At 49.2% G+C, this 27,884-nt stretch overlaps 1 protein-coding gene across 1 annotated transcript; it reads left to right on the forward strand.

Moving 5' to 3' along the window:
- Positions 1-27,884, forward strand: LOC142245917 (lanosterol synthase-like). Its single transcript, XM_075318922.1, has 8 exons — positions 1-153; positions 7,984-8,080; positions 8,169-8,274; positions 9,673-9,738; positions 15,198-15,278; positions 15,712-15,876; positions 18,634-18,712; positions 27,428-27,884. The coding sequence occupies exons 1-8, from the start codon at positions 79-81 to the stop codon at positions 27,572-27,574; spliced, it is 816 nt and encodes a 271-aa protein (XP_075175037.1). The 5' UTR covers positions 1-78; the 3' UTR covers positions 27,575-27,884.

Raw genomic sequence — 27,884 nt, forward strand, 5'->3', positions numbered from 1 at the left:
CAGGGCGGATTCCCATTCAGCACCCGGGACTGTGTTTGGATTGTGGCGGATTGTACTGCGGAGGGGCTGAAATCTGCAATGTTGCTCCAGGAAAACTGTTCTTTCTTATCTGAACATATTCCAAGGAGCAGATTACGGGATGCTGTTGATGTGGTAAGAAACATGCAAATATACAGTATATATGTATGTGTATATATACAGTACAGACCAAAAGTTTGGACACCTCATTCAAAGAGTTTTCTTTATTTTCAGGACTAGGAAAATTGTAGATTCATATTGAAGGCATCAAAACTATGAATTAAAACGTGGAATGAAATACTTAAAAAAGTGTGAAACAACTGAAAATATGTCTTATATTCTAGGTTCTTCAAAGTAGCCACCTTTTGCTTTGATTACTGCTTTGCACACTCTTGGCATTCTCTTGATCAGCTTCAAGAGGTAGTCACCGGAAATGGTCTTCCAACAGTCTTGAAGGAGTTCCCAGAGATGCTGTAACGTCCGGGTGGTGGAGCCTCTGGACCGTACACCGGTTTCCTCTGAGGAGTCAGACAGGCAGGTCACCTCGCCAGAGGGTCTGGGTGCACGGCAGCCGAAGCACTACTGATAGCCGGACAGTCTGTGGAGGAGCAGGAATGGTGGATGGAGTTCTGGACGGTGGTCCGGGTGACGAGGCTCAGAGTCCGAGACCAGGTGGTAGGGTCAGGCGGGATCCGGAACTTGCTGAGCGATGAAGCAGGTCACTACACGGAGCCAGGGACTGGAGACTGGCGGAGCTGGAGAGATGGTAGAACATCCGCTGAAGTCACCGTCAGAGTACGGGGATGAGCGTGGTTCGGAGCGGCTGGCGTAGCAGGACAGGCTCTACGAGACAGGACAGGGTTAAAGCAGGCAAAGCACAAGGCAAAGCAATAGGGGACCTGAACACTAGCTTGCTAACACGTAGAACAGGCCCCGCCCACCAGGAAAGAGAAATCTTATATACCCTGTACCTGTCTGATCAATATCCTGTTTCTGGGTGCTGGCCCTTTAAGAGAGGGTCAGTGACCGCGCGCGCGCCCTAATGCGCATGCGCGCGGCCCGGGTGCCAGAAGCCAGAGGAGGGAGCGGAGAGGAGGAAGCAGGAGAGCCGGGCTGTGGACGGGTAGCAGACGGGCGCCGGGAGCGGGGACCGGGCTGCCTGGGGACCACAGGAGATGGAGCAGGGAGGCTGTGGAGCGAGGAATCGGGAAGCCTGGCAGGGGAGCGGCGGAGCGCGACCTGGGAGCGGGGAAGCGTGGCAGAGGAGCCGGTAAGCCTGGCAGGGAGACCGGGGAGCGTGGCAGGGGAGCCGGGGAGCCTAGCAGGGGACCCGGGAAGCGTGACAGATGCTTAGCACTTGTTGAGCCTTTTGCCTTCACTCTGCGGTCCAGCTCACCCCAAACCATCTCGATTGGGTTCAGGTCTGGTGACTGTGAAGACCAGGTCATCTGGCGTAGCATCACATCACTCTCCTTCTTAGTAAAATAGCCCTTACACCGCCTGGAGGTGTGTTTGGGGTCATTGTCTTGTTGAAAAATAAATGATGGTCCAAATAAACGCAAACCGGATGGAATAGCACGCCGCTGCAAGATGCTGTGGTAGCCATGCTGGTTCTGTATGCCTTCAATTTTGAATAAATCCCCAACAGTGTCACCAGCAAAGCACCCCCACACCATCACACCTCCTCCATGCTTCACAGGTGGGAATCAGGCATGTAGAGTCCATCCGTTCACCTTTTCTTTATCGTTCCTTTGGGAGACCCAGACCATGGGTGTTTAGCTTCTGCCTCCGGAGGACACACAAAGTACTACACTTAAAAGTGTAGCTCCTCCCTCTGAGCTTATACACCCCCTGGTGAGCAGACCCAGCCAGTTTATCGCTTTGTGTTCAGGAGGCATACATCCACACATGCATTCTCATATGATTTTTTCATTTTGGAATGAGTTTCAAGAACTGCGGGTCCACGTCTGGACCCCCGGCATGTCCCTTCTCACCCCACTGTGTCGGCGGTGTTGTAAGGTTGATTTCCTAGGCTGGAGCCTTACATGCCGTGCTCCTTCACCATCCCTCCTGGGCTCTGGCTTGAAGTGGGAGCCAGCACGGTCTCCATGCCTGGCAGGAGACCGGTCTCCATCCGCAGCCCTTCAGGACCCTGCTGGACCGGAGCACTCATCCCCAGGGACCTGGCCCTGCGTCTCAGCAGCTAAGTACCTGATGCGTTTATATTTGGGGGTCCCTGTGCTTTATTGTTTGGGGAGAGTGTGCTTGCTGTATTTACTGACATTTCCGGCGGGTTCTCTAGCTGTCACCCGAGAACCGCGCCGATGGTGCCTGTGCGTCGGCCTCGCCGCTCAAATTTAGGCCCCGGCTTCGCCGGAGGCCTAGTTTCGTTTCACTGCCCTCGCATGTCACTCATGCAGAGGGACAGCGCGGCTCCTCCCGGCGGCCGTTCTGCACAAGGGAGGGACACTCCCCACTGCTGTGCGTGTCTCCTCCCCTGTAGGTCTCTATGGCCCTCCAGATCCCGCTCTTCATGCAGGTCCCGCCCCGTCTCTTCGCTTCGGCGGCCATTTTCTCAGGGTTCACTCAGCACTGGTCTGCGTTCTGCATCCCTGCTGAGGTGCTGTGTTTGGGGGGTCCGAGCTCCGGGATCTAGAGGGCACACAACACCGCTCTGCATAGCACATCGGTCTGGTAAGCCACAACCGGCTCTGGTTGTGGACCTCTGTATATACTCTCTGGGGTTCATTCTCTGGCAGAGCCCCCACTCCAGCAGCATGTCTCACACGAGGAGCAAGGCTCCAAAGCTTTACTCTGTATGCGCTGCATGTAAGCTCCTGCTGCCTGAACCGAGCACCTATCCACATTGTGATGCCTGCTCTACCTTGGCGGTGCCACAGCCTGGAGTCTCTCCCCCAGTGGTCTCTCAGGCTGCTCCTGCTCCTGTGGCTGAGCCCCCGGCTTGGGTAGAATCCTTTTCTAGGTCTATCTCCCAGTCTTTTGCTGAGTCCATGGGACTTCTGTCCAGGACTTTGCTGAATATGCATCAGCTCCCCTCACAGGGTGCCTCTGCTGCTAGGGCTCTCTCAGGACCGGAGCTCACAGAGGATTCATCATCAGGTCCCAGACCCCGTCCTCCTAAGAAAAGACGTAGGGTTCCCTCTCCCTCCTCCTCCCCCGGCTCTGATTCAAGAGCGGACTCGCAGGATGAGGAGGATGCCTTTACAGGGGGCTCGGAGGCTATCTCCATGTACCCCATTGATCTGTCCGAAAGTGACTCAGATGTTAGTGACTTGATTGCTTCCATTAACTCTGTACTGGATCTCAATCCGCCAGTATCAGAGGAGCAACCCTCTCTGGCAGAAAAGCACCAGTTTACCTTGCCTAAGAGGACAAAGAGTGTGTTCTTTAACCACTCCAGTTTTCAGGCCGCTGTGTCCAAGCCCAGGGCCTGTCCTGACAAACGCTTCCCAAAGCGTGGTTCTGATGACCGTTTTCCTTTTCCACCTGAGGTGGTCAAGGAGTGGGCTCAGTCCCCAAAGGTAGACCCCCCGGTGTCTAGGCTCTCAGCCCGGACCGTTGTGTCGGTGGCTGACGGCACCTCCCTTAAGGATTCCACTGACCGCCAGATTGACCTTCTGGCCAAATACGTATATGAAGCGGCGGGGGCCTCGTTTTCCCCGACTTTTGCAGCAGTGTGGGCTCTCAAAGCCATCTCTGCTTCTCTAGAGGAGATGCATTCCCTCACCACGGACTCTATGCCCGAAATGGTTACCTTGACTTCCCAAGCTTCAGCTTTTTCATCCTATGCCATGTCTGCCATGCTGGAGGCTTCTCACCGCACTGCGGTGGCTTCGGCTAATTCCCTCGCTATCCGCAGGATCTTGTGGCTTCGAGAGTGGAAGGCAGATGCTTCTTCAAAGAAGTACCTTGCTGGGCTCCCTTTTGCTGGGTCCCGGCTGTTCGGAGAACAGCTGGATGAAATTATTAAGGAAGCTACTGGCGGGAAGAGTACTTCCATGCCACAAACCAAAGCCAGGAAACCTGCCCAGGGTAGGAATCAGTCGAGGTTTCGCTCCTTTCATTCCTCCAACTGGTCGTCCTCTGAGCCCTCGGCCTCGTCCACTAACTCAGCCAAGGACAAGAAATCCAACTGGCGCCCAAAAGCGCGTCCGCAGAAGACCGCAGGAGGTGCTGCCACTAAGGCAGCCTCCTCGTGACTATCTGCCCGCTCCAGCAACGTCCTTAGTCGGTGGCAGGCTCTCCCACTTTGGCGACGCTTGGTTTCAACACGTCTCCGATCAGTGGGTGAGAGATATCATCTCCCACGGCTACAGGATAGAATTCTCTTCCAGACCGCCAAACAGATTTTTTCTCTCAACCCCCCCCCTGCTCCAAGGCCGCCGCCTTCTCACAGGCCGTGGCATCCTTGCAGGCCAATGGAGTAATTGTACCGGTTTCCGCCCGGGAACGGTTCAGAGGTTTCTACTCAAATCTCTTCCTAGTCCCCAAAAAGGATGGTACATTCCGGCCCATCCTGGACCTCAAGCTTCTCAACAAGCATGTTCAGGTACGGCACTTTCGCATGGAGTCTCTGCGATCAGTCATTGCCTCAATGACCCAAGGGGATTTCCTGGCGTCCATTGACATCAGAGATGCCTATCTGCATGTGCCAATTGCAGTTTCACACCAGCGTTGGCTACGTTTTGCAATCGGAGAAGATCATTTCCAATTTGTGGCTCTCCCCTTCGGGTTGGCCACAGCCCCTCGGGTATTCACCAAGATCATGGCTGCAGTGATTGCGGTTCTGCACCTACAGGGGTTGGCAGTGATTCCTTACCTGGACGACCTTCTAGTCAAGGCTTCATCCAGTGCAGACTGTCAGCGGAGTGTCTCGCTCACTCTCGCCACTCTAGCCCAATTCGGGTGGCTGGTCAATCTGCCCAAATCCACTCTGACTCCGACCCAGAGTCTCACGTACCTAGGGATGCAGTTCGAGACTTTGCCGGCACTTGTGAAGTTGCCCTTGGTCAAACAGCAGTCCCTCCAACTGGCGGTGCGCTCTCTGCTGAGGCCCCGCCGTTATACCCTCAGGCGTCTGATGCAGGTGCTGGGTCAAATGGTGGCGTCAATGGAAGCTGTCCCCCTTGCCCAGTTCCATCTGCGCCCCCTGCAGCTGGACATTCTCCGCTGTTGGGACAAGCGGCCTTCCTCCTTACACAGGTTAGTGGCTCTGTCGCCACAGACCAGGAGCTCTCTTCAGTGGTGGCTTCGGCCCCTCTCTCTGTCCCAAGGGCGCTCCTTCCTGGCCCCGTCCTGGGTGATCCTCACCACGGATGCCAGTCTATCCGGCTGGGGAGTGGTATGTCTCCACCACAGAGTGCAGGGCATTTGGACTCCGTCCGAGTCAGCCCTTTCAATCAATGTGCTGGAGACCAGAGCCGTGCTTCTAGCTCTCCTAGCTTTTCACCAACTTTTGTCGGGCAGGCACATTCGAGTCCAGTCAGACAACGCGACAGCGGTTGCCTACATCAATCACCAAGGCGGGACACGCAGCCGCCTGGCAATGTTGGAGGTACAACGCATCCTTCAATGGGTGGAGTACTCCAAGTCCACCATATCCGCAGTCCACATCCCAGGCGTGGAAAACTGGGAGGCAGATTATCTCAGCCGTCAAACCGTGGACGGTGGCGAGTGGTCCCTGCACCCGGCGGTGTTCGAGTCAATCTGCCGCAAATGGGGCACTCCGGACGTGGACCTAATGGCATCCCGTCACAACAACAAAGTTCCTGTTTACGTGGCTCGCTCCCACGATCCTCAGGCATTCGCCGCGGACGCTCTGGTTCAAGACTGGTCCCAGTTTGTCTGTCCTACGTGTTTCCCCCTCTAGCTCTCTTGCCCAGAGTCCTGCGCAAGATCAGAATGGAGGGCCGTCGAGTCATCCTCATTGCACCGGACTGGCCCAGGCGAGCTTGGTATCCAGACCTGCTCCATCTGTCCGTAGAGATGCCGTGGCATCTCCCGGACCGTCCAGACCTACTCTCGCAAGGTCCGTTTTTCCGCCCGAATTCTGCGGCTCTCAAATTGACGGCGTGGCTCTTGAGTCCTGGATTTTGACGGCTTCTGGTATTCCTCCTGAAGTCATCTCCACTATGACTCGGGCCCGTAAGTCTTCCTCCGCTAAGATCTATCACAGGACTTGGAGAATTTTCCTGTCCTGGTGTCGCTCTACCGACCATCCTCCTTGGCCTTTCTCCTTGCCGACCCTTCTGTCTTTTCTACAGTCCGGTCTGCAGCTAGGACTGTCCCTCAACTCTCTCAAGGGACAAGTCTCAGCTCTGTCTGTTCTGTTCCAGCGGCGTCTCGCTCGGCTGGCTCAGGTCCGCACCTTCATGCAGGGCGCGTCTCACATCATTCCGCCTTACCGGCGGCCCTTGGATCCCTGGGACCTTAATTTGGTTCTCACGGTTTTGCAGAAACCCCCCTTTGAGCCTCTTAGGGAAGTTTCCTTGTATCGTCTTTCACAGAAAGTGGCCTTTCTGGTGGCCATAACTTCCCTCAGGAGAGTCTCTGATTTGGCTGCGTTCTCTTTGGAGTCACCTTTTTTGGTTTTTCATCAAGACAAGGTGGTTCTCCGTCCGACTCCGGACTTTCTTCCTAAGATGGTCTCTCCTTTCCACCTTAACCAGGACATTACCCTACCTTTCTTTTGTCCGGCTCCTGTTCATCGCGTTGAAAAAGCGCTGCATACTCTAGATCTGGTGCGTGCTCTCCGGATTTATGTGTCTCGCACCGCTGCACTTAGGCGGTACACTTCTCTTTTTGTGCTAACCACAGGTCGGCGCAAGGGCCTCTCTGCTTCTAAGCCGACCTTAGCCCGTTGGATTAGATCGACCATTCGGACGCCTACCAGAGTACTCAGGTGCCTCCCCCGCCGGGGATCAAGGCACATTCGACCAGAGCTGTCGGTGCCTCTTGGGCTTTTAGGCACCAGGCTACGGCTCAACAAGTCTGTCAGGCTGCCACTTGGACTAGCCTGCATACCTTTTCGAAGCACTACCAAGTGCATGCTCATGCTTCGGCAGATGCGAGTTTGGGCAGACGCATCCTTCAGGCGGCTGTCGCCCATTTGTGAAGTTAGGTTCTGCCTACTTCTTAGTTTATTCTGTTTATTTCCCACCCAGGGACTGCTTTGGAACGTCCCATGGTCCGGGTCTCCCAAAGGAACGATAAAGAAAAAGAGAATTTTGTTTACTTACCGTAAATTCTTTTTCTTATAGTTCCGTATTGGGAGACCCAGCACCCTCCCTGTTGCCTGTTGGCAATTTTCTTGTTCCGCGTGTCCTCACCAGCTGTTGTCGTGGACAGAGTCTCCGGTTGTTCCGGCTCTTGCTCTGTTCTACTTGTGGGTGGCTATTCTCCTTCAGCTTTTGCACTAAACTGGCTGGGTCTGCTCACCAGTGGGTGTATAAGCTCAGAAGGAGGAGCTACACTTTTAAGTGTAGTACTTTGTGTGTCCTCCGGAGGCAGAAGCTAAACACCCATGGTCTGGGTCTCCCAATACGGAACTATAAGAAAAAGAATTTACGGTAAGTAAACAAAATTCTCTTTTTCTACAAAGACACAGTGGTTGGATCCAAAGATCTCAAATTTGGACTCATCAGACCAAAGCACAGATTTCCACTGGTCTAATGTCCATTCCTTGTGTTCTTTAGCCCAAAAAATGTCTCTTCTGCTTGTTGCCTGTCCTTAGCAGGGGTTTCCTAGCAGCTATTTTACCATGAAGGCCTGCTGCACAAAGTCTCCTCTAAACAGTTGTTCTACAGATGAGAAGTTGTGTCCAAACTTTTGGTCTGTATTGTGTGTATATATATATATATATATATATATATATATACATACACACACAATGGGTGTGACAGCTAATCATGTTTTCTGCTGTACCTTTATTGCGATTTGTTGTAGCTACTTAGCATGAAGAATTCTGATGGGGGATTTGCCACTTATGAAACCAAACGTGGTGGGCGCTTGTTGGAAAGGCTTAATCCATCCGAAGTGTTCGGTACGTACATAGTATTGTAATATAATGAATACCTGATGAGAAACTACATTCAATGCAACATGATCCCTAATGCTTTCATTTACTGCAGGAGATATTATGATTGACTACACCTATGTAGAGTGCACATCTGCTGTAATGCAGGCCTTGAAACATTACGAAGCATGGGACCCGGACTACAGAGCACATGAAATCAGGTATTTTGTCATGCGTTCTTGTTCATAGCCAACTTTACATACGCTCAATGTTCATGAAATGATGTACTGTATATATATTTTCCTTTCACCTTCATAACAAACTAATTTAGGCCACCTTCACACGCACGTGCCTCCGGTACGTGCTAGGTCTGTTCCCGCATGTACTGGAGACACGGGCACACGTATACCCATTAAAATCAATGGGTATATGTGCACGCACGTGTTCAGCCATTGGCCCGTGCCTCCGTGTGGAGCAGACGTGAGCCCATGTGCTCTATATGGAGGCATGTCCGTTTTTCTCCGGCAGCACGAGTGTCACGCGGCTCGCACCCGTACCACACGGATGTAGTGTGGATGCGGTCCCACGTGACACGCCCTGGAGAAACACACGTGTCATTGTAAAAATAAATAAAAACACAAACTCACCTCCACCAGCCCTGCAGTCTCTGCCGCGGCTGTCACCTGCATCTGTACCCCAGTGAATTTGAACAACGCATATTCTTCACTGGGGGCCGGAAGTAGCGTCAGCGGGGCGTGGCCTGTGCCGGACACTGTCATTCAGCACCACAGACAGCACCGGAAGAAACAGGTAAGGCGGGACTTTCCGTTCTCCGTGTGTTATTACGTATAACACACGGAGAACACGCATGTGCCACAAACACAGCACACGGGGAGCAAACCACCCCTTTAATACGTCCGTGAAAAAAACGGTTCTTTTTTTCACGTGCGTGTGAAGGGGGCCTTAAAGGGGTTGTGCAGTCAGAAGATACTGATGACCTATCCTGTTAATTAGGAGCTGTGCTGCAGTACCTGGCAGTAGCTGCTACACTTTGAATGAAGCTTAAAACAGCGATCGAGTGTTTGTAGGGTGTATGTTCACCACCGTTCTGATATTGTTGACTTATCCAAAATAAGAGCTCATTCACACGTCCAGGCAATTTGGTCTGATGTCGGATCACGATGCACGGACTCGCCATAGCTCTCTGACACGAGCGTGACCACTTAATATATTTATATGACGCTGTCACACTCGAGTTGGGAGACGCATGGCCAGTCCATTCATTATAATCCATCATCAGCCCAAATTGCACAGACATGTGAAAGAACGCTAAAAGTCATCAGTATCTTAGGACCAGACTACCCCTTTAAGGATTCTCCATCTTAAAGTACCTTAGAATAATACATTATAAATGCATTTCAGCTTGTAATTGATCTACCGCTAGTATTATCACTGCACTGCCAATATTAGGATTGTGATACTGCATTCACAATATTGTATTTAGTGGCCCTTGTTCGCTTTCCCGTAGGGAAATCAGAGGGCCCTCATAGTGAAACTCCAGTATGCGACTACACCGATATGATTTGGACTTTTTCTTTTTCTTTTTTTGCTCCACTTAGGGAAACTCTCAAACAAGGCCTAGATTACTGCCGAAGGGTTCAGCGTAAAGACGGATCCTGGGAAGGGTAAGTATAAAAGAACCGAGTAATAATTGGATTTTGTACCTTTCTTGTAGAATACATTATGGAACATGGCACCATAGGTATAAGATCTGCCACTAAGAGGATGAAATATATCTTGGAATCCGACTCTACAAATGTTAGGCCTTGTGCGCACTAAAAAATGGAATTTTCTTAAGAAAATTCCGCAGGTACTGAAAGATTTCCGCACCCGCGGGAAAAAAACACAAAAGAACGCACAGAAATCCGCATGCGTTTTGGTGCGGTTTTGGTGCGGTTTTTCTGCGGGTTGGTACATGTGTCTTAATGCATTCAATGCAATAAAGCACATTGAAAAAAAAAAGGTAATTTCCTTCTGAGATAGATAGATAATGGATAGATAAATAGATAGATCGATAGATAATCGATAGATAGATAGATAGATAATCAATAGATAGAGGACAAATCAATCAATAGAGTCCCTGTGACAGCAGTTCTCCCGAGCGGTAGTGTGTTCACATTACCGACCGTGAGAAATGACCTGTAGTTACCTCTCTGCAGTCTCTTTACGAGGCTGCATGGAGTATGTGTCAGTCGCGGCTGGATGCAAGTGTCGTGGGACGTGCGTGGATTACGCCATTGCTGTGTGTTGGGGGTGTAATATAGTGGTGAAAGAGGGGCTTTTTTGTTATTTTATTTAAAATAAAGGATTTTTCAGTGTGTGTGTTTTTTTTTACTTTACTTACGGGTTAATCATGTAAGCTGTCTCATAGACGCTGCCATGATTAAGATGTGACTTAGTGGCAGCGATATGCTGCCATTAACTCGTTATTACCCCGAATTGCCACCGCATCACGGCAATCGGGAAGAGCCGGGGACACTCCGGGACTGTTGCATAATGGATGCGACAGTCCCTGGGCAGCTGCGGGCTGATATTCTGGGCTGCGGGAGGAGGGGGGCATTAACCCTGGCCCTCGCCCTCCCCAGCCTGAGAATACCGGGCCGCCGCTGTGTGTTTACCTCGGCTGGACGGTAAAAATACAGCGGAGCCCACGTTTTTTTTTTTTTGTTTGTTTTTTATTGTTATATGTACATTTAATTTCTATGTGTATTCTATATGTCTGTGTCTGTGTGTGCGTGTGATGTGTGTGTGTTTACTCTGCTCCGCTTCCTCTTCCTGTCATAATGACATCACTTCCCTGCAACATGCAGGGCAATGATGAACATTATGTCCCGAAAACGCAAAATACTGCAGGGAATAACGCAGAAAAACGCAATGAACCGCACAGAATTTGCTGCCTGCGTTATTCCCTGCGGGATTTCACGATTACATTACAGTCAATGGAGTGAAATCCCACAGCTACCTGCGGAAAAGAAGTGACATGCAATTGTTTTTGCTGCGGGAATTCCGCAGCAAAACATGCAGCTGTCAAAATCCGCATAGTGCGCACAGCATTTTTTTTTCCCATAGGATTTGCTGGTGAATCACTGCAGAGATGTTATGAACATTTTCTGCAGCGAAACATGCGCGGCAAAAAACGGCAAGTGCGCACAGGGCCTTAAACGTCTTTATTCTTTACAGTGTGAAACAAACTGAACACACCAATTTCCCTGCTGGCCCAAACTACGCGTTTCAGATGTCAAGCATCCTCAGTCATGTTATCATGATTGTAAAGAATAAAGATGTTTAACATTTGTAGAGACGGATTCCAAGATTTATTTCACTTCAGCACGTAGAGCGTATCCGAGCTCCACATTAAGAAACATGGACTAAAGCGGTGAGCTGGAAGCATTTCTTATGTTCTTATACGAAGAGGATGACCCTAGGATGAAAAAGTGTTTGCTCTGTTGGTGGTCTATGCCTTCTCAAACACTAGGCAGCTTAGCTTTGTGCCAAAGGCAGTAAGAGGGGGGGGGGGGACCCAGAATTGGCATGATCTAAACCCAGGGAAGACAAGCATGCAAAGTAAAGAAATAAGAATAGGGTAGCACTTGTGTGGCCGAATATATTCAACAAGAAAGGGATTTTACAATAAGTGAACCGTTAAGAGCCCTGAAAAAAGGTGTAGAGGCCAGTCCTGAGCACTGTAGATCATTGATATGCCCTCCACATGGGCCCATTGAAGAATAAAAGGCATGGAGAACAGCATGTACTTTGAATGTCTCTGAGGTAGATAAGCTGGGGCCTTATGATAAGTACTGTACAGTTTGATAATAAGAGTAATTCATGGATGAGAAAAAAAAATTGAATTTCTTGGATGAGACAATATGCAGCCCAGTTGTTTGTCCTGGGGATGTGACCTGGGAAATATTGGACCCAGTGACTCCACCTAATGGAGAACCCTGGCAGCTACCGACGTGTCAAAGAAGCTCCCAGTTACCTGCCTGATGTGTGAGCAAAATAGCGGTTGATTCTGAAGAGGAAAAGCTAGAGGTGGAAAGTTAGAAAAAAGGTAAATAGAGGAAATTCAGCTCACCCCTCTTCACTCCTGATGACACCTCCGGCGCACGGAAACACCCTGACCCGGGTGAGAAATCACATGGAGAAAGCTTTTTTAGGAAAAAGCTCCTCTGTCCTACTTGCCTGTGTTCATCTTTTTTGTATTTATGATGGATGATTTTAAGGATTAAATAAAAGAATCTATTTTATTCTAACATTCTCCTGGAGACACTGGAATTTTTCATTTCTCCAAAGTTAGAAAAAAGACTTACAATTCCAGAAGAACAAACTGGAGGTGAGACTACTTTACTGTACAGTCATGGCCAAAAGTTTTGAGAATGACACCAAAATTATATTTTCACATGATCTGTTGCCCTCTGGTTTTTAATTGTGTTGTCTGATGTTTACATCACATACAGAAATATAATTGCAATCATATTATGAGTACCAAAAGGTTACATTGACAGAATGAGTTAATGCAGCAAGTCAATATTTGCAATGTTGACCCTTCTTCTTCAGGACCTCTGCAATTCTCCCTGGCATGCTCTCAATCAACTTCTGGACCAAATCCTGACTGATAGCTGTCCATTCTTGCATAAGCAATGCTTGCATTTTGCCAGAATTTGTTGGTTTTTGTTTGTCCACTGTCCACCCGTCTCTTGATGATTGCCCACAAGTTCTCAATGGGATTAAGATCTGGGGAGTTTCCAGGCCATGGACCCAAAATCTCTATGTTTTGTTCCATGAGTCATTTAGTGATCACCTTTGCTTTATGGCAAGGTGCTCCATCATACTGGAAAAGGCATTGTTGGGCGCCAAACTGCTCTTGGACAGTTGGGAGAAGTTGCTCTTGGAGGACATTCTGGTACCATTCTTTATTCATGGCTGTGTTTTTAGGCAAGAATGTGAGTGAGCCGATTCCCTTGGCTGAGAAGCAACCACACACATGAATCGTTTCAGGATGCTTAACAGTTGGCATGAGACAAGACTGGTGGTAGCGCTCACCTCTTCTTCTCCTAATAAGCTGTTTTCCAGATGTCCCAAACAATCGAAAAGGGGATTCATCTGAGAAAATGACTTTACCCCAGTCCTCAGCAGTCCACTCCCTGTACCTTTTGCAGAATATCAGTCGGTCCCTGATGTTTTTTCTGGAGAGAAGTGGCTTCTTTGCTGCCCTCCTTGAAACCAGGCCTTGCTCAAAGAGTCTCCGCCTCACAGTGCGTGCAGAAGCACTCACACCAGCCTGCTGACATTGCTAAGCTAGCTCGGCACTGCTGGTAGTCCGATCCCGCAGCTGAAACAGTTTTGGCAACAATGGAAGCTCTCTCCTTGAAGTTCTCGATGATGCGATAGATTGTTGACTGAGGTGTAATCTTTGTAGCTGCGATACTCTTCCCTGTTAGGCCATTTTTGTGCAGAGCAATGATGGCTGCACGTGTTTCTTTAGAGATAACCATGGTTAACTGAAGAGAAACAATGATACCAAGCACCAGCCTCCTTTTAAAGTGTCCAGTGGTGTCATTTTTTCTTAATCATGACTGATTGATTGCCAGCCCTGTCATCAACACCCACACCTGTGTTAATGGAACAATCACAAAAACAATGTTAGCTGCTCCTTTTAAGGCAGGAATGCAATGATGTTGAAATATGTTTTGGGGGTTAAAGTTCATTTTCTTAGCCAATATTGACTTTGCAAGTAATTGCTGTTAAGCTGATAACTCTTTATGACATTCCGGAGTATTTGCAAATTGCCATTAGAAAAACTTAAGCAGTAGACTTTGTAAAAATTAATATTTGTAGCATTCTCAAAACTTTTGGCCATGACTGTATACTTAGTGTTCTCAAAAGTGTGTTGGTAGAACATTGCTCCCAAGCCCGAGAGATAGGTCTTGGACATTAACGCCTACCAATGGAGGGGCTGGAAAGATTAGCTTTGGAGCAGTGCCACTGTAAACCCACCAATGGAAAAACTGATTAGACTGTGATGGGAAAGTGGATAAGAGACCCTGAAGAGTCTACCATTCCACAAAGCCAGAAAGGATCCTGGGAAGTGAGAAGGCGGATGGCATACTATTAGACTCTACTTGGATAGGAGGAATGGAAGGACTGAGGAACCTACTCATCCAAAGAGGGAAACACTCCTTGGAGCCTTTGACTGAGGGTGTGCCTTGGGATCGTCCCTTTTCTTGAAGAACTGGTCAGTGAAATTACTAAGATTAGCAATACACATGTAGCCGTCTGCATCGACAGAAGGAAACCTCTTCCTGGAGGGAGAGGCGGACTCATCCTTAACATTGAGTTTAGGCCAGATAAAGATAGTCTCGGTCTACAATGGGTCTATTACATGCTGTAAAGGAGCTGTGTAAGGAGACCTTGGCCCCTTTTAATAGAATGACTACAGGGAGCCAAGAGCATTTCATTCTCAAAAGCTGCAGAAATGGGCACTCATGGGCTTTACTTTGGGTCATCAAGATCTTCAGACTCTTTCTCCTTGTCTGGCTTGAGTCTGGAGTACATTCTCAAGCCAAACTACCCGTTCAGGGAGACGTAACTACTGAGTGGGGTCAGATAACTCTAAGTTGGGCTAAGGTTGAGGTACAGATACCAGTAGGCCTGGAAAACCACATTTAAGTCATTCTGCAGAGCGATTGCAAGCAAAAATATTTTGGGAATTCGAAGGGGGGGGGGGTGATCCTGGGCTGAGGACATGAGGGAGCACAGAGAGGGGACAGCTCAATAGGGCTTCTACCTTTACTAGTGACAACTGGATACACAGATGTAAAAGTTCAAGCCTGTGTTCTCTGATGATCCCCTGAGCCTCTTGGAAGGAAATGTTTTTGGGCAGACAAAAAGGCAGTCATGGAAAAATGCTACACTCCAAATTCTTCCTGCGTGGTGCCTTCACCGGAGTGAAGCCAACATATTTTATTCTACCTAATGTCTCTTAATGGCGAGTTGTATCAGTGACAATGCTAACAGCTAATTACATTTTTGCATTTTTTTCTTAGTTTAATGCTATATTCTCATATTTCTCTGTGTCGCCCAGATCCTGGGGTGTGTGCTTTACATATGGCATATGGTTTGGACTGGAGGCCTTTGCTTGCATGGGATATAAGTACTCAGATGGGTGAGTGTCATCTAGAAGTCATATATAAAGCAGACATATACGTACAAACAGTGTCTGATATTTTGGTTGTTTACTTATGTGCAGTCATTTGAAATGTTCCGTCATGCTGTAAGGATGAAAATTATTAGTCCAACTGATTAACTTTTTTTTCTCTACTGTCATTTTTTTGGTATTTTTAACTACAAAAACTACAATTTGGGTATAAGAAGTTGACTCTGACTTTTTCTATAGTCCTGATGAAGATGGAGAAACTTTCTTCGGTTCTGTTAATTTTAACAGGGATTTCAGTTACAAACATTCACTGCCTAGAACTAAATAAATGAATTGTAAAGCGCTGCGGAATATGTTGGCGCTATAGAAATAAAAAGTATTATTATTATTATTATTACTGGTGAGATAAATAGATTTCTACAGATTCACCTTTCTCTATTAGCTGCCCGGAGATCACCCGTGCCTGCGATTTTCTTCTGTCTCGCCAAATGGAAGATGGAGGCTGGGGCGAAGATTTTGAATCATGTGAAGAGAGAAGATATGTTCAGAGTGCCAGCTCCCAAATACACAACACCTGCTGGGCATTGCTGGGTCTGATGGCGGTCAGGTACGTTACAGCATATAAAATTATGGATAATCTGATACTTTACACTTACAAATGTGCATAGTCCAAAAAAGCTAGACCAAAAAATGTGCTACGAACATGGGCTTGGTGAATATCCTACTTTTAAAGGGAATTGGTCAATAGGTTTTACTACCCCATCTAAGAGCAGCATAATGTATGGATTGAGGGCCTGATTCCGTTGATGTATAACTTGCCGAGCTGCGTGCTTCCAATTTAATAAAATCACTGTTTTATTTTCTGCAGATCTAGCAGTTTTTTTAATGTTGAGCTCTGTATAGCCCCACCCACCTCACTGATTGGCTGCTTTCTGTTCATTGAGAGGCCTGGATGCCTTTCTTGAAAAACATAAAATTACTGGTTATGTGCACTAGATTCTGTGATGGGGCGCTGATCCAGGGAACTAGTCTGATTGCCGTATGTGGAGCCAGGAAGACATTTTTTACCCTCATGTGGTGCTTACTGTCTGCCCCATGGGGTGTTTTACCTTAAGGTTCCTTTACACGCTGCAACATCGCTAACGATATATCATTGGAGTCACGTCATTAGTGACGCACATCCGGCGCCGTTAGCGACATCGCAGCGTGTGACACCAAGGAGCGACGATCAACGATCGCAAAAACATCAAAAATCGTTGATAGTTGTCACGTCGCTCCTTTTCATAATATCGTTGGTGTGGCATGCCGCTGGTTGTTCGTTGTTCCTGCGGCGTCACACATCGCTGTGTGTGACACCACAGGAACGACGAACATCTCCTTACCTGTGTTCACCGGCAATGAGGATTGAAGGAGGTGGGCGGGATGTTCCGGCCGCTCATCTCCGCCCCTCCTCTGCTATTGGACGTCTGCCGTGTGATGTCGCTATGACGCCGAACGCACCTCCCCCTTGAAGGAGGGATTGTTCGGCGGTCACAGCGACGTCGCTGAAAAGGTATATGCGTGTGACGCTGCCGTAGCGATAATGTTCGCTACGGCAGCGATCACCCAATGTCGCACGAACGACGGGGGCGGGTGCTATCGCGCACGACATCGCTAGCTATCGCTAGCGATGTCTCAGCGTGTAAAGCACCCTTTACACTGGATCAACATTTTAGGTTAGGGCGTGGGTTGAACTCAATGGACTTAAGTAGACTTAATGGACTTCAATCCTAGGCCTCCGTCACACTTTGTTTGCCTTTTTTTACACGTACCGGAGACACGTACACACGTGGGCCTAGGTAATCCTAATGTTTTGGACACACGTAAGTATTTTGTAATGGAACGTCCGTCCGTTCCGTACTTACGTGTGTCCGTGAGTTCCATACGCTGACATGTCAGTGTTTCTCCGGCAGCACGGGTGTTACACGGCCGGCACCCGTACCACACGGATGTAGTGTGGATGCGGGTCCGTGTGACACGCGCCGGAGAAACACACGTGTCGGGTTGAAAATAAAAAAAAATCACAAACTCACCTCCACCATCCCTGCAGTCTCTGCCGCGGCTGTCCCCTGCATCCGTCCCCCAGTGAATTTGAACAACGCTTCTTCTTCACTGGGGGCCGGAAGCAGCGTCAGCGGGGCGTGGCCTGTGCCGGACACTGTCATTCAGCACCACAGACAGCGCCGGAGGAAAAAGGTAAGGCGGGGCTTTCCGTTCTCCGTGTGTTATTACGTATAACACACGGAGAACACGTACGTGCCATAAACACGGCACACGGGGAACAAGCCACCCCTGTAACACGTACGTGACAAAAACGTTACGTTTTGTCACGTAAGTGTGGCAGAGGCCTTAAACACTATGAAACTATGAATCAGGATCTGTGCCCCTACATTATGCTGCTCTCAGATAAGGTGGCAAAAACCTGGTGACAGATTATTTCTAAGGATCGTTTGTAATCCAAAACATGTCAGATGATGTACCATTTGTCTTTGTTCTAAGTATGTTTTTGGAAATATAATAATTTCTTTCAAGATTTTATGATGACCAGTGTAGGGTTTTTTTGTTTGTTTTTTGCATTGGAGAGTATACAAGGTTAACAGTGCATGTTACTGGAAATATGGTGCCAATTTATGTGACCGCAATGTAGAGAATGGGAGTCATGTAGAGGACAGTCCGTTGTTTACTTTGTGAGATCATGATCCTAATGTAATTTCATTAAGTAGATTAAAGGGGTCTTCCCACATTTAAGATCCCATCCCAATATGTAGTGGGTATAATAATAATAGCAAATACTTCAAATTAGAAATGTAGTATAGTTCTCCTGATATAGCCATGTCTCTTACTTCATCTGCAGAGAATTGCAGCTCAGGTATCAATGGTTACGTCCATTCATATAGTTACAGTTAGTTGTTCCTGGTCATAACCATGGATACCTAAGCTGCAATGCCCTGCACATGAGGTAAGAGACATGGCTACATCAGGAGAACTATACTACATTTCTAATTGGCGGTATTTGCTAATATTATTATTATTTGTCCTACTACATATTGGGATAGGATCTTGGAAATGGGAATAACCCTTTAATGCCACATTCACACGTCTGTCCGTCACAGTCCAAGCGTGGTCTGTCCTCGAATCTCCTGACCCGAACTTGTCAGGCTGATATATGCCTATGAGTCAAGATCAGAAGACCTGTGGACAGTCCATGGATCAATGTCCACACACAGATGTGTGACTGTGGCATGGTTTTTATGTGCTGCAGTGGATGGTGGGATTGGAGATGTGTGGTGTAAGCGTTGTTGTTGAACTAGCAGGTCTTTTGCAGGTTTCCCAATGTTGCCATTTTGGAGAGAGGAGTAAAACTGCTACTGGAGAAGCAGCTGAAAAATGGAGACTGGCCTCAGGTACAGCAGAAAATAGCAACATTGGAAATGCATATCAAACATGCTAAAGCGGCTTTCTTTCTTTGTCGCTCCATTGGGAGACCCAGACAATTGGGTGTATAGCTTCTGCCTCCGGAGGCCACACAAAGTATTACACTGAAAAGTGTAACCCCTCCCCTCTGCCTATACACCCTCCCGTGCATCACGGGCTCCTCAGTTTTATGCTTTGTGTGGAAGGAGGCACACATCCCCTCATGCATTCCCATTTTAGTCAGCAGCAGCTGCTGATTTTATCGGTTGGAAGAAAAGAGGGCCCCCACAGGGCCCCCGGCATGCTCCCTTCTCACCCCACTACGTCGGCGGTGCTGTTAAGGTTGAGGTACCCATTGCGGGTACGGAGGCTGGAGCCACATGCCGTTTTCCTTCACCATCCCTTAGAGGCTCTGGGAGAAGTGGGATCCTGACCGGTCATCCATTTACTGGGACCGGACTCCCTCCGCAGCCCCTGTGGGAATCTGCCGGACAGGAGTCTATGTATCCTCAGGGACAGGGCCCTGCATCTAAAGGTACTCTGTGTCCCCATGGGGACTGTGCATGGAGCGCTTGTTTCACAGACGCTGCACCAGCTGCTGGTTTTGTGAAGACCGGGACTTCCGCGCCGACAGAGCCTGTTTGTCGGCCGCGGTATTAAATTTAGTCCCCGGCTTCATTGCGGCCTAGTACCATAACTCCCGCCCCCGGGCCTGCCAGTCAGGGGTAAGGGCGGGACGGTCGACCTGACGTCGGCAGTGAGGGCTGGAGCATACTTTATGTTTCCTCCCCCCCCTCACTGATCACTGTGGAGCCCCAGATTCCCGCACTTTACTAGTCGCCGCCCACGGCTCCCTCCTCCCCTGAGAGCTCCGGCAGCCATTTTTACAACATTCTGCCGGTGGAGGATTTTCAGAACGAGCTCTGTCAGCTCTGGGAGACCTAAGGCAGGGAATCTGGTGGACACACACTCCGCTTTGGGCGGTCGGTAAGCCACACCGGTCAACCCGGTGCTGGTCCCCGCTAGGGTGCCGGAGTATGTATATATATATGTATATATTTTCTCTGTTCGGCCGGATTGTTTACTTTTGGCTATATACCCTCAGTGATCACTCTCCTAGGAGACAACAGCATGTCGTCCACAAGGAGCAAGGGCGCTAAGGCAAGGGGTTTTTTTGCAACCTGTACCTCTTGTGGGGCTATGTTACCTGCGGGTTCCACCTACCCTCACTGTGAGCAATGCTCGACCCCTGTTGCACTTGCTCAACCGGAACCTCGGTCACTAGTGGGCCCCTCGGCTCAGGCAGACCCTCCTGCTTCCACTGTCCAGGCGGCAGGGACAGAGTTGGCAGTTTTTGCTGAGAAACTCTCTGAGTCGCTGTCACAATCCATGGCTCAGTCTATGGACAAATGGTCTGCCAAGCTACTAGAAGCCTTGCAGTCCAGACCGGTCCTTACACAGGCCCCGGACACTGTTGGATCGTCGCCTCCAGGCCCCTCTCGGTCTGCGCCGCAGCGTGCTCCCGGGGTGGCCCCTAGGTCTCACGTGGAGGACTCCTGCACGGACCACAGTCCCAGACCGGCTAAGCGGGCTCGCTGGGAATATTCCCCGACTTCCTCACGCTGCTCGGGGTCTCAGCTTGAGGACTCTCTGGAGGACGAGGCGGACGTCGCAGCTCAGGGCTCTGACCCTGACGTTGCCCTCAATCTTGATACACCTGAGGGGGACGCCTTAGTAAATGATCTTATATCGTCCATCAACCAGGTGTTAGATCTATCTCCCCCGCCTCCACCTATAGAGGAGTCGGCTTCGCAGCAGGAGAAACACCAGTTTAGGTTTCCCAAACGTACACGGAGTGCGTTTTTCGATCACACTAACTTCAGAGATGCTGTCCAGAAGCACAGAGCATTTCCGGACAAGCGCTTTACTAAGCGCCTTAATGACACACGTTACCCCTTCCCCTCTGACGTAGTTAAGGGATGGGCTCAATGTCCCAAGGTGGATCCTCCAGTCTCTAGACTGGCGGCTAGATCTGTGGTATCAGTTGCAGATGGCTCATCGCTCAAGGATGCCACTGACAGGCAGATAGAGCTACTGGCCGTACGGCGGTGACATCCGCTAATTCGGTGGCAGTCCGCAGGGCCATGTGGCTATGCGAATGGAAGGCAGACTCTGCTGCCAAGAAGTTCTTAACCGGTTTGCCGTTTTCTGGCGACCGATTGTTCGGCGAACGATTGGATGAAATTATTAAGGAATCCAAGGGAAAGGACTCGTCCTTACCCCAGTCCAAACCGAAGAGACCTCAGCAACGGAAAATACAACCGAGGTTTCGGTCCTTTCGGCCCTCAGCCAAGTCCCAATCCTCTTCGTCCAACAGGCCAGAGAAAGGCCAGAGGAACTCCTATGCGTGGCGGTCTAAGTCACGCCCCCAAAAAACCGCCGGAGGCACTGCCTCCAAGGCGGCCTCCTCATGACTTTCGGCCTCCCCGAACCGCATCCTCGGTCGGTGGCAGGCTGTCCCGCTTTTGCGACGCCTGGTGGCCACATGTCCAAGACCGATGGGTGAGAGACATTCTGTCTCACGGTTACAGGATAGAGTTCAGCTCTCGTCCTCCGACTCGTTTCTTCAGAACATCTCCGCCCCCCTCTCGGGCCGGCACACTTTTTCAGGCTGTGGGCGTTCTGAAGACAGAAGGAGTGGTGATTCCCGTTCCCCCTCAGGAACATGGTCACGGCTTCTACTCCAACTTGTTCGTGGTGCCAAAGAAGGACGGATCATTCCGTCCCGTTCTGGACCTCAAACTGCTCAACAGGCATGTGAGCACCAGAAGGTTTCGGATGGAATCTCTCCGCTCGGTCATCGCTTCGATGTCACAAGGAGACTTCCTAGCATCAATCGACATCAAGGATGCTTATCTCCATGTGCCGATCGCACCCGAACATCAACGCTTCCTGCGTTTCGCCATCGGGGACGAACACCTTCAGTTCGTGGCACTGCCTTTCGGCCTGGCGACAGCCCCACGGGTCTTCACCAAGGTCATGGCATCCGTTGTGGCGGTCCTACACTCTCAGGGCCACTCGGTGATCCCTTACCTAGACGATCTCCTAGTCAGGGCACCCTCCCGGGTGGCGTGTCAACACAGCCTGACCGTCGCTCTGGCGACTCTCCAGCAGTTTGGGTGGCTCATCAACTTCCCAAAGTCCAAGTTGACACCGACCCAATCACTGACTTACCTCGGGATGGAGTTTCATACTCACTCAGCGGTAGTCAAGCTACCGCGGGACAAACAGCTTTCGCTGCAGACAGGGGTGCAATCTCTTCTTCGGGGTCAGTCACACCCCTTGAGGCGCCTCATGCACTTCCTGGGGAAGATGGTGGCAGCGATGGAGGCAGTGCCCTTCGCGCAGTTCCATCTGCGCCCACTCCAATGGGACATTCTCCGCAAATGGGACAGGAGGTCGACGTCCCTCGACAGGAACGTCTCTCTTTCCCTTGCAGCCAAAACCTCTCTTCAGTGGTGGCTTCTTCCCACTTCTCTATCGCAGAGAAAATCCTTCCTGCCCCCATCCTGGGCTGTGGTCACGACGGACGCGAGCCTGTCAGGGTGGGGAGCGGTTTTTCTCCACCACAGGGCTCAGGGAACCTGGACTCCGATAGAGTCTTCCCTTCAGATCAATGTTCTGGAGATAAGGGCAGTGTATCTAGCCCTAAAGGCGTTTCATCGGTGGCTGGAGGGCAGGCAGATCCGCATACAGTCGGACAACGCCACGGCGGTCGCGTACATCAACCACCAGGGCGGCACGCGCAGCCGTCAAGCCTTCCAGGAAGTCCGACGGATTCTGCTGTGGGCGGAAGCCACAGCATCCACCATCTCCGCAGTTCACATCCCGGGTGTAGAAAACTGGGAAGCAGATTTTCTCAGTCGTCAGGGCATGGATGCGGGGGAATGGTCTCTTCACCCAGACGTGTTTCGAGAGATCTGTCGCCGCTGGGGAACGCCGGACGTCGATCTCATGGCGTCATGGCACAACAACAAGGTCCCGGCCTTCATGGCACGGTCTCAAGATCACAGAGCTCTGGCGGCGGACGCGTTAGTTCAGGATTGGTCGCAGTTTCGACTCCCTTATGTGTTTCCTCCTCTGGCGATGTTGCCCAGAGTGTTACGCAAGATCAGATCCGACTGTCGTCGCGCCATTCTCGTCGCTCCAGATTGGCCGAGGCGGTCGTGGTACCCGGATCTGTGGCATCTCACGGTGGGTCAGCCGTGGGCGCTTCCAGACCGCACAGACCTGCTGTCACAAGGGCCGTTTTTCCATCTGAATTCTGCGGCCCTCAACCTGACTGTGTGGCCATCGAGTCCTGGCTCCTAGCGTCTTCAGGGTTATCTCAGGATGTCATTGCCACCATGAGACAGGCCAGGAAACCAACGTCCGCCAAGATCTATTACAGGTCGTGGCGGATCTTCTTGTCCTGGTGCGCTGATAAGGGTTTTACTCCCTGGCCTTTTGCCTTACCCATTTTTCTTTCCTTCCTTCAATCCGGAATGGACAAGGGGTTGTCACTCGGCTCTCTCAAGGGACAAGTATCGGCGCTCTCAGTATTTTTTCAAAAGCGCCTAGCAAGGCTTCCGCAGGTCCGCACGTTCCTGCAGGGAGTTTGCCACATAGTTCCACCCTACAAGCGCCCGCTGGAACCCTTAACAGGGTGCTAATGGCTCTTCAAAAACCACCTTTCGAGCCGCTGAGGGATGTCTCTTTATCACGTCTTTCGCAGAAGGTGGCATTTCTTGTGGCAATTACCTCACTCAGAAGAGTGTCGGACCTTGCTGCGCTGTCATGCAAATCCCCTTTCCTGGTTTTTCACCAGGATAAGGTGGTTCTGCGTCCTGTCCCGGAGTTTCTCCCTAAGGTGGTATCTCCTTTTCATCTCAATCAGGATATCTCCTTACCGTCATTTTGCCCTCATCCAGTTCACCTGTGTGAAAAGGATTTGCATTTATTAGATCTAGTGAGAGCACTCCGGCTCTACGTGTCTCGCACGGCGCCCCTGCGCCGTTCAGATGCGCTCTTTGTCCTGGTCGCTGGCCAGCGGAAGGGTTCGCAGGCTTCCAAGTCGACTTTGGCTCGGTGGATCAAGGAACCGATTCTTGAAGCCTACCGTTCTTCGGGGCTTCCTCTTCCTTCGGGGCTGAAAGCCCATTCTACCAGAGCCGTGGGTGCGTCCTGGGCATTGCGGCACCGGGCTACGGCTCAGCAGGTGTGTCAGGCAGCTACCTGGTCTAGTCTGCACACCTTCACAAAACACTATCAAGTGCATACCTATGCTTCGGCAGATGCCAGTCTAGGTAGGCGAGTCCTTCAGGCGGCGATTGCCCACCTGTAGGAAGGGGTCGTTTTCGGCTCTCTTTTATTGAGGTATTCTTTTACCCACCCAGGGACTGCTTTTGGACGTCCCAATTGTCTGGGTCTCCCAATGGAGCGACAAAGAAGAAGGGAATTTTGTTTACTTACCGTAAATTCCTTTTCTTCTAGCTCCTATTGGGAGACCCAGCACCCGCCCCTGTTCCCTTCGGGCTGGTTGTTCTTTTGTGTACACATGTTGTTCATGTTGAATTGTTCTTTTGGTTATGGTTTCAGTTCTCCGAACATCCTTCGGATTGAATTTACCCCAGACCAATTTATAAGTTTCCTCCTTCCTGCTTTTGCACCAAAACTGAGGAGCCCGTGATGCACGGGAGGGTGTATAGGCAGAGGGGAGGGGTTACACTTTTCAGTGTAATACTTTGTGTGGCCTCCGGAGGCAGAAGCTATACACCCCAATTGTCTGGGTCTCCCAATAGGAGCTAGAAGAAAAGGAATTTACGGTAAGTAAACAAAATTCCCTTCTTCTAAGGCTTTCTTTAAAGTTTTCAACGGAAATGCCCCAATGTGATATATTATCACCCACCCCAGGTTTTAGCTTACAAATACTGAGGTAAAACCGCACCAAATACACAACGTGTGCACATGGCCTTACATGTATTTGGAGTTACACATGTACAAAAGAACAACATTTCTATAATGCTCTGTAAGTATCATCCGCTTTTGAGGACATTTTTTTTTCTCGATTACTTTAGTGTCTGTATTTGTGACTAAAAATTATTTTTGCAATTAGATTACATTAAAGGAAACCCATCAGGTGTAATATGCACCTAGTACCACGAGCAGTTCTGTGTGTATATTGCTAATCCCTGCCTAACCGTCCCTGTATACACTAGCATAGATAAAGAGATCTTTAGATTAAGTCTTTCTAAAGATCCTTTATGATATGCTAATGAGACCAGCGACTAATCACAGCTGCATTACTTCCCCCGACTAGCTGCTCTCTTAGCATGTTAGCGCGCCTACAGGGGCGTGCTAACATGCTATTCAATGCCCATCGGCATGGACGCGTGTACATGTGTCCATTGTCACCGTTGTCAGACGCCGGGTTTAGGCTCAGTGCGCATGTTCATAAATTCCGCTACTTCTGGTCATGCACACTATGAAGCCGGGTGTATGCGTCCTTGTTTCAGAGAGGTCTAGTGTGCATAACCAGAAGTGCCGGGACTTTTGATCATGCGCAGTGACCCTAAATCCAGCGTTTGAGGCGGTGACAGCGCGTCACCGCTGATGATGATGCTGGGCAATGGTCACTGAATAGCATGTTAGCACACCCACAGGGGCATGCTAAAAGGGCAGACTAGTCAGGGGAAATAATGCCCTCATGACTAGTCCCAGGCCTCAGCATATCATAAAGGATCTTTAGAAATACTTTTTCTAAAGCTCTCTTTATCTGTTCTATTAGATACATGAACAGTTAGGCAGGGATTAGGAATATGTACCCAGAACTGCTTGTGGTCCTGGGCGCATATTACACCTGACAGGTTCCCTTTAAACATTTTGCATCATTTGACTTTTCCATTTGACTTTTTTTGTTTTATTTCACATTCAGCTTTGAAGTGCTCTGTGCAATAAACTAGTAGAGACAAAATAGGATAAGGGCTAATCCAGATGTCTGTGAAATTTGGTCCAATAACGAACTGCGATGCACAAACTGACTGGGGGTCTCCCAATATTGGCCTATGAGGCTATCAAGCTCAGGTCCGGAAAACCATAGTTTGTGTATAGCAGTCTGTGATGAGACCGATTTTCATGGATATCTGCATAAGCCCTAAGAAAGACCTTAGAAGGAGCTCGCTGACCGATTACTCACTCTGCAGCCTGCAATAGACTGTGCAACACAGAAGCTATGGAAAGGTAATGGGGCAACATTTGTAATGAAACCCAATTGCAAACATTTTTTTAGACACAAATGCATGCATTTAGGTAAAATATAAGAAAAATTACCCCTAAAGGGTGCTTTACACGCTGCGACATCGCTAGCGATAGCACCCTCCCCCGTCGTACGTGCTACATTTGGTGATCACTGCCGTAGCGAATATTATCGCTACGGCATCGTCACATGCACATACCTGTTCAGCGACGTCGCTGTGACCGCCGAACAATCCCTCCTTCAAGGGGGAGGTGCGTTCGGCGTCATAGCGACGTCATTGCGGCGTCACTAAGCGGCCGGCCAATAGAAGCGAAGGGGCGGAGATGAGCGGGACGTAACATCCCACCCACCTCCTTCCTTCCGCATAGCCGGTGGAGGCAGGTAAGGAGATGTTCGTCGCTCCTGCGGTGTCACATGTAGTGATGTGTGCTGCCGCAGGAACGACGAACAACATCGCTACGTACGAGACAACGATTTTTGGTGTTTGGACGACCTCTCCAAAACCAACGATTTTTGTCTATTTTGCGATTGTTTAAGGTCTCTCGTACATGTTACACGCAGCGATGTCTCTAACGACGCCGGATGTGCGTCACAAACACCGTGACCCTGACGATATATCGTTAGCGATATCGCAGCGTGTAAAGCACCCTTTAGTGTAGACAACCCCCTGTAACGATTCATGATATTAATACACACATACTTTGTTATATATCTTCTGTACATTCAACCAGTTATGTACCCACAAAGTTGTGCTAAAAAATACAGTTTGTTGTGTAGAAAACAAAGCTTCATGGAGACATGTAGGTAAAAAAAAAAAAATAAAAAAGGTACGGCTGCTAAAAATTGGAGAGACAAAGACAAATAAAGTTGGGCAGATTTTAAAGGGAATCTGTCAGCAGGTTTTTAGCACCTAAATTGAGAGCAGCATAATCTAGAAACAGAGATCCTAATGTTTCCTGTAGTTTAGCTATAATCCCTGTTTTATCAGCAGGAGATTAACACTAATAGGACTAGTAAATCTCCTACCAAGTAATCCTCTAAAATTAGTTCGGTATAATCCTGTCCCCACCAGATTTCTGCCTATGCAGTGTACACAGAAATCTGCCAATCAGTGGTGTGGGCGGGGTTATATAGAGCTCAGCATTCAGAGAGCTGGTAGATCTTCAACAGAGAAAACAGTGATTTTATTAAAACTGCAGCAACCAGTATAAGTGATACATCGCTGGAATCAGGGTCTCTGCCCCAATATCATGCAGTTTTCAGATGGGGTAGCAAAAAGCTGGTGACAGATTCCCGTTAAGGCCCTTTCTGTTTTGGTCATTAAGGGGTTCAACATGCTCTAATTCAACCCATTACTTTAGAACTCCCCTGTGCCAGCAGAAACCTGTAATAATATATCTTTGCTTTGCAGGAGAATATATCAGGTGTGTTTAACAAGAGCTGTGCGATCAGCTACACTTCATATCGAAATATATTCCCAATATGGACCCTTGGTCGTTTCACCCATCTTCACGCAGAGAACCCCTTGGCCGGAGTTCACACGAGCCGGCATGGCTGAATGATGGCAGATAACACACCCGGGCCAGCCGCAGTATAAAGACATGACCTGCCTACTGCCCGCTGCGTATTGTTAGATCAATTAACTGATTAATTTGTTTTTATCTTTCTAGAATTCTCTTTTCTCAGTTCTGAGCTCATTGATGTGTGCTGTATTTAATTTACAATAATTTTCATTATTTCATTTTTAGGCATTTCAGTAATTTATATTAAATTCAGGCATCTGATGTGTTTTATACAAACAAAGAAGAGAACGGAGCAATGTAGATGATAAAATGTAACACGTGACTGTATCTATCAAGAAATAAACA

The sequence above is a fragment of the Anomaloglossus baeobatrachus genome, chromosome 7, assembly GCF_048569485.1.
Source record: "Anomaloglossus baeobatrachus isolate aAnoBae1 chromosome 7, aAnoBae1.hap1, whole genome shotgun sequence".
In the NCBI taxonomy this organism is placed as follows: domain Eukaryota; kingdom Metazoa; phylum Chordata; class Amphibia; order Anura; family Aromobatidae; genus Anomaloglossus; species Anomaloglossus baeobatrachus.

What these genes read in the sequence shown, in the direction of transcription:
- LOC142245917 (XM_075318922.1), top strand. Translation starts at nt 79, where the DNA reads ATGTTGCTCCAGGAAAACTGTTCTTTCTTATCTGAACATATTCCAAGG. An exon ending in TACGGGATGCTGTTGATGTG is followed by an intron (nt 154 to 7,983) that starts GTAAGAAACATG and finishes GATTTGTTGTAG; the next exon opens with CTACTTAGCATGAAGAATTC. An exon ending in AAAGACGGATCCTGGGAAGG is followed by an intron (nt 9,739 to 15,197) that starts GTAAGTATAAAA and finishes TGTGTCGCCCAG; the next exon opens with ATCCTGGGGTGTGTGCTTTA.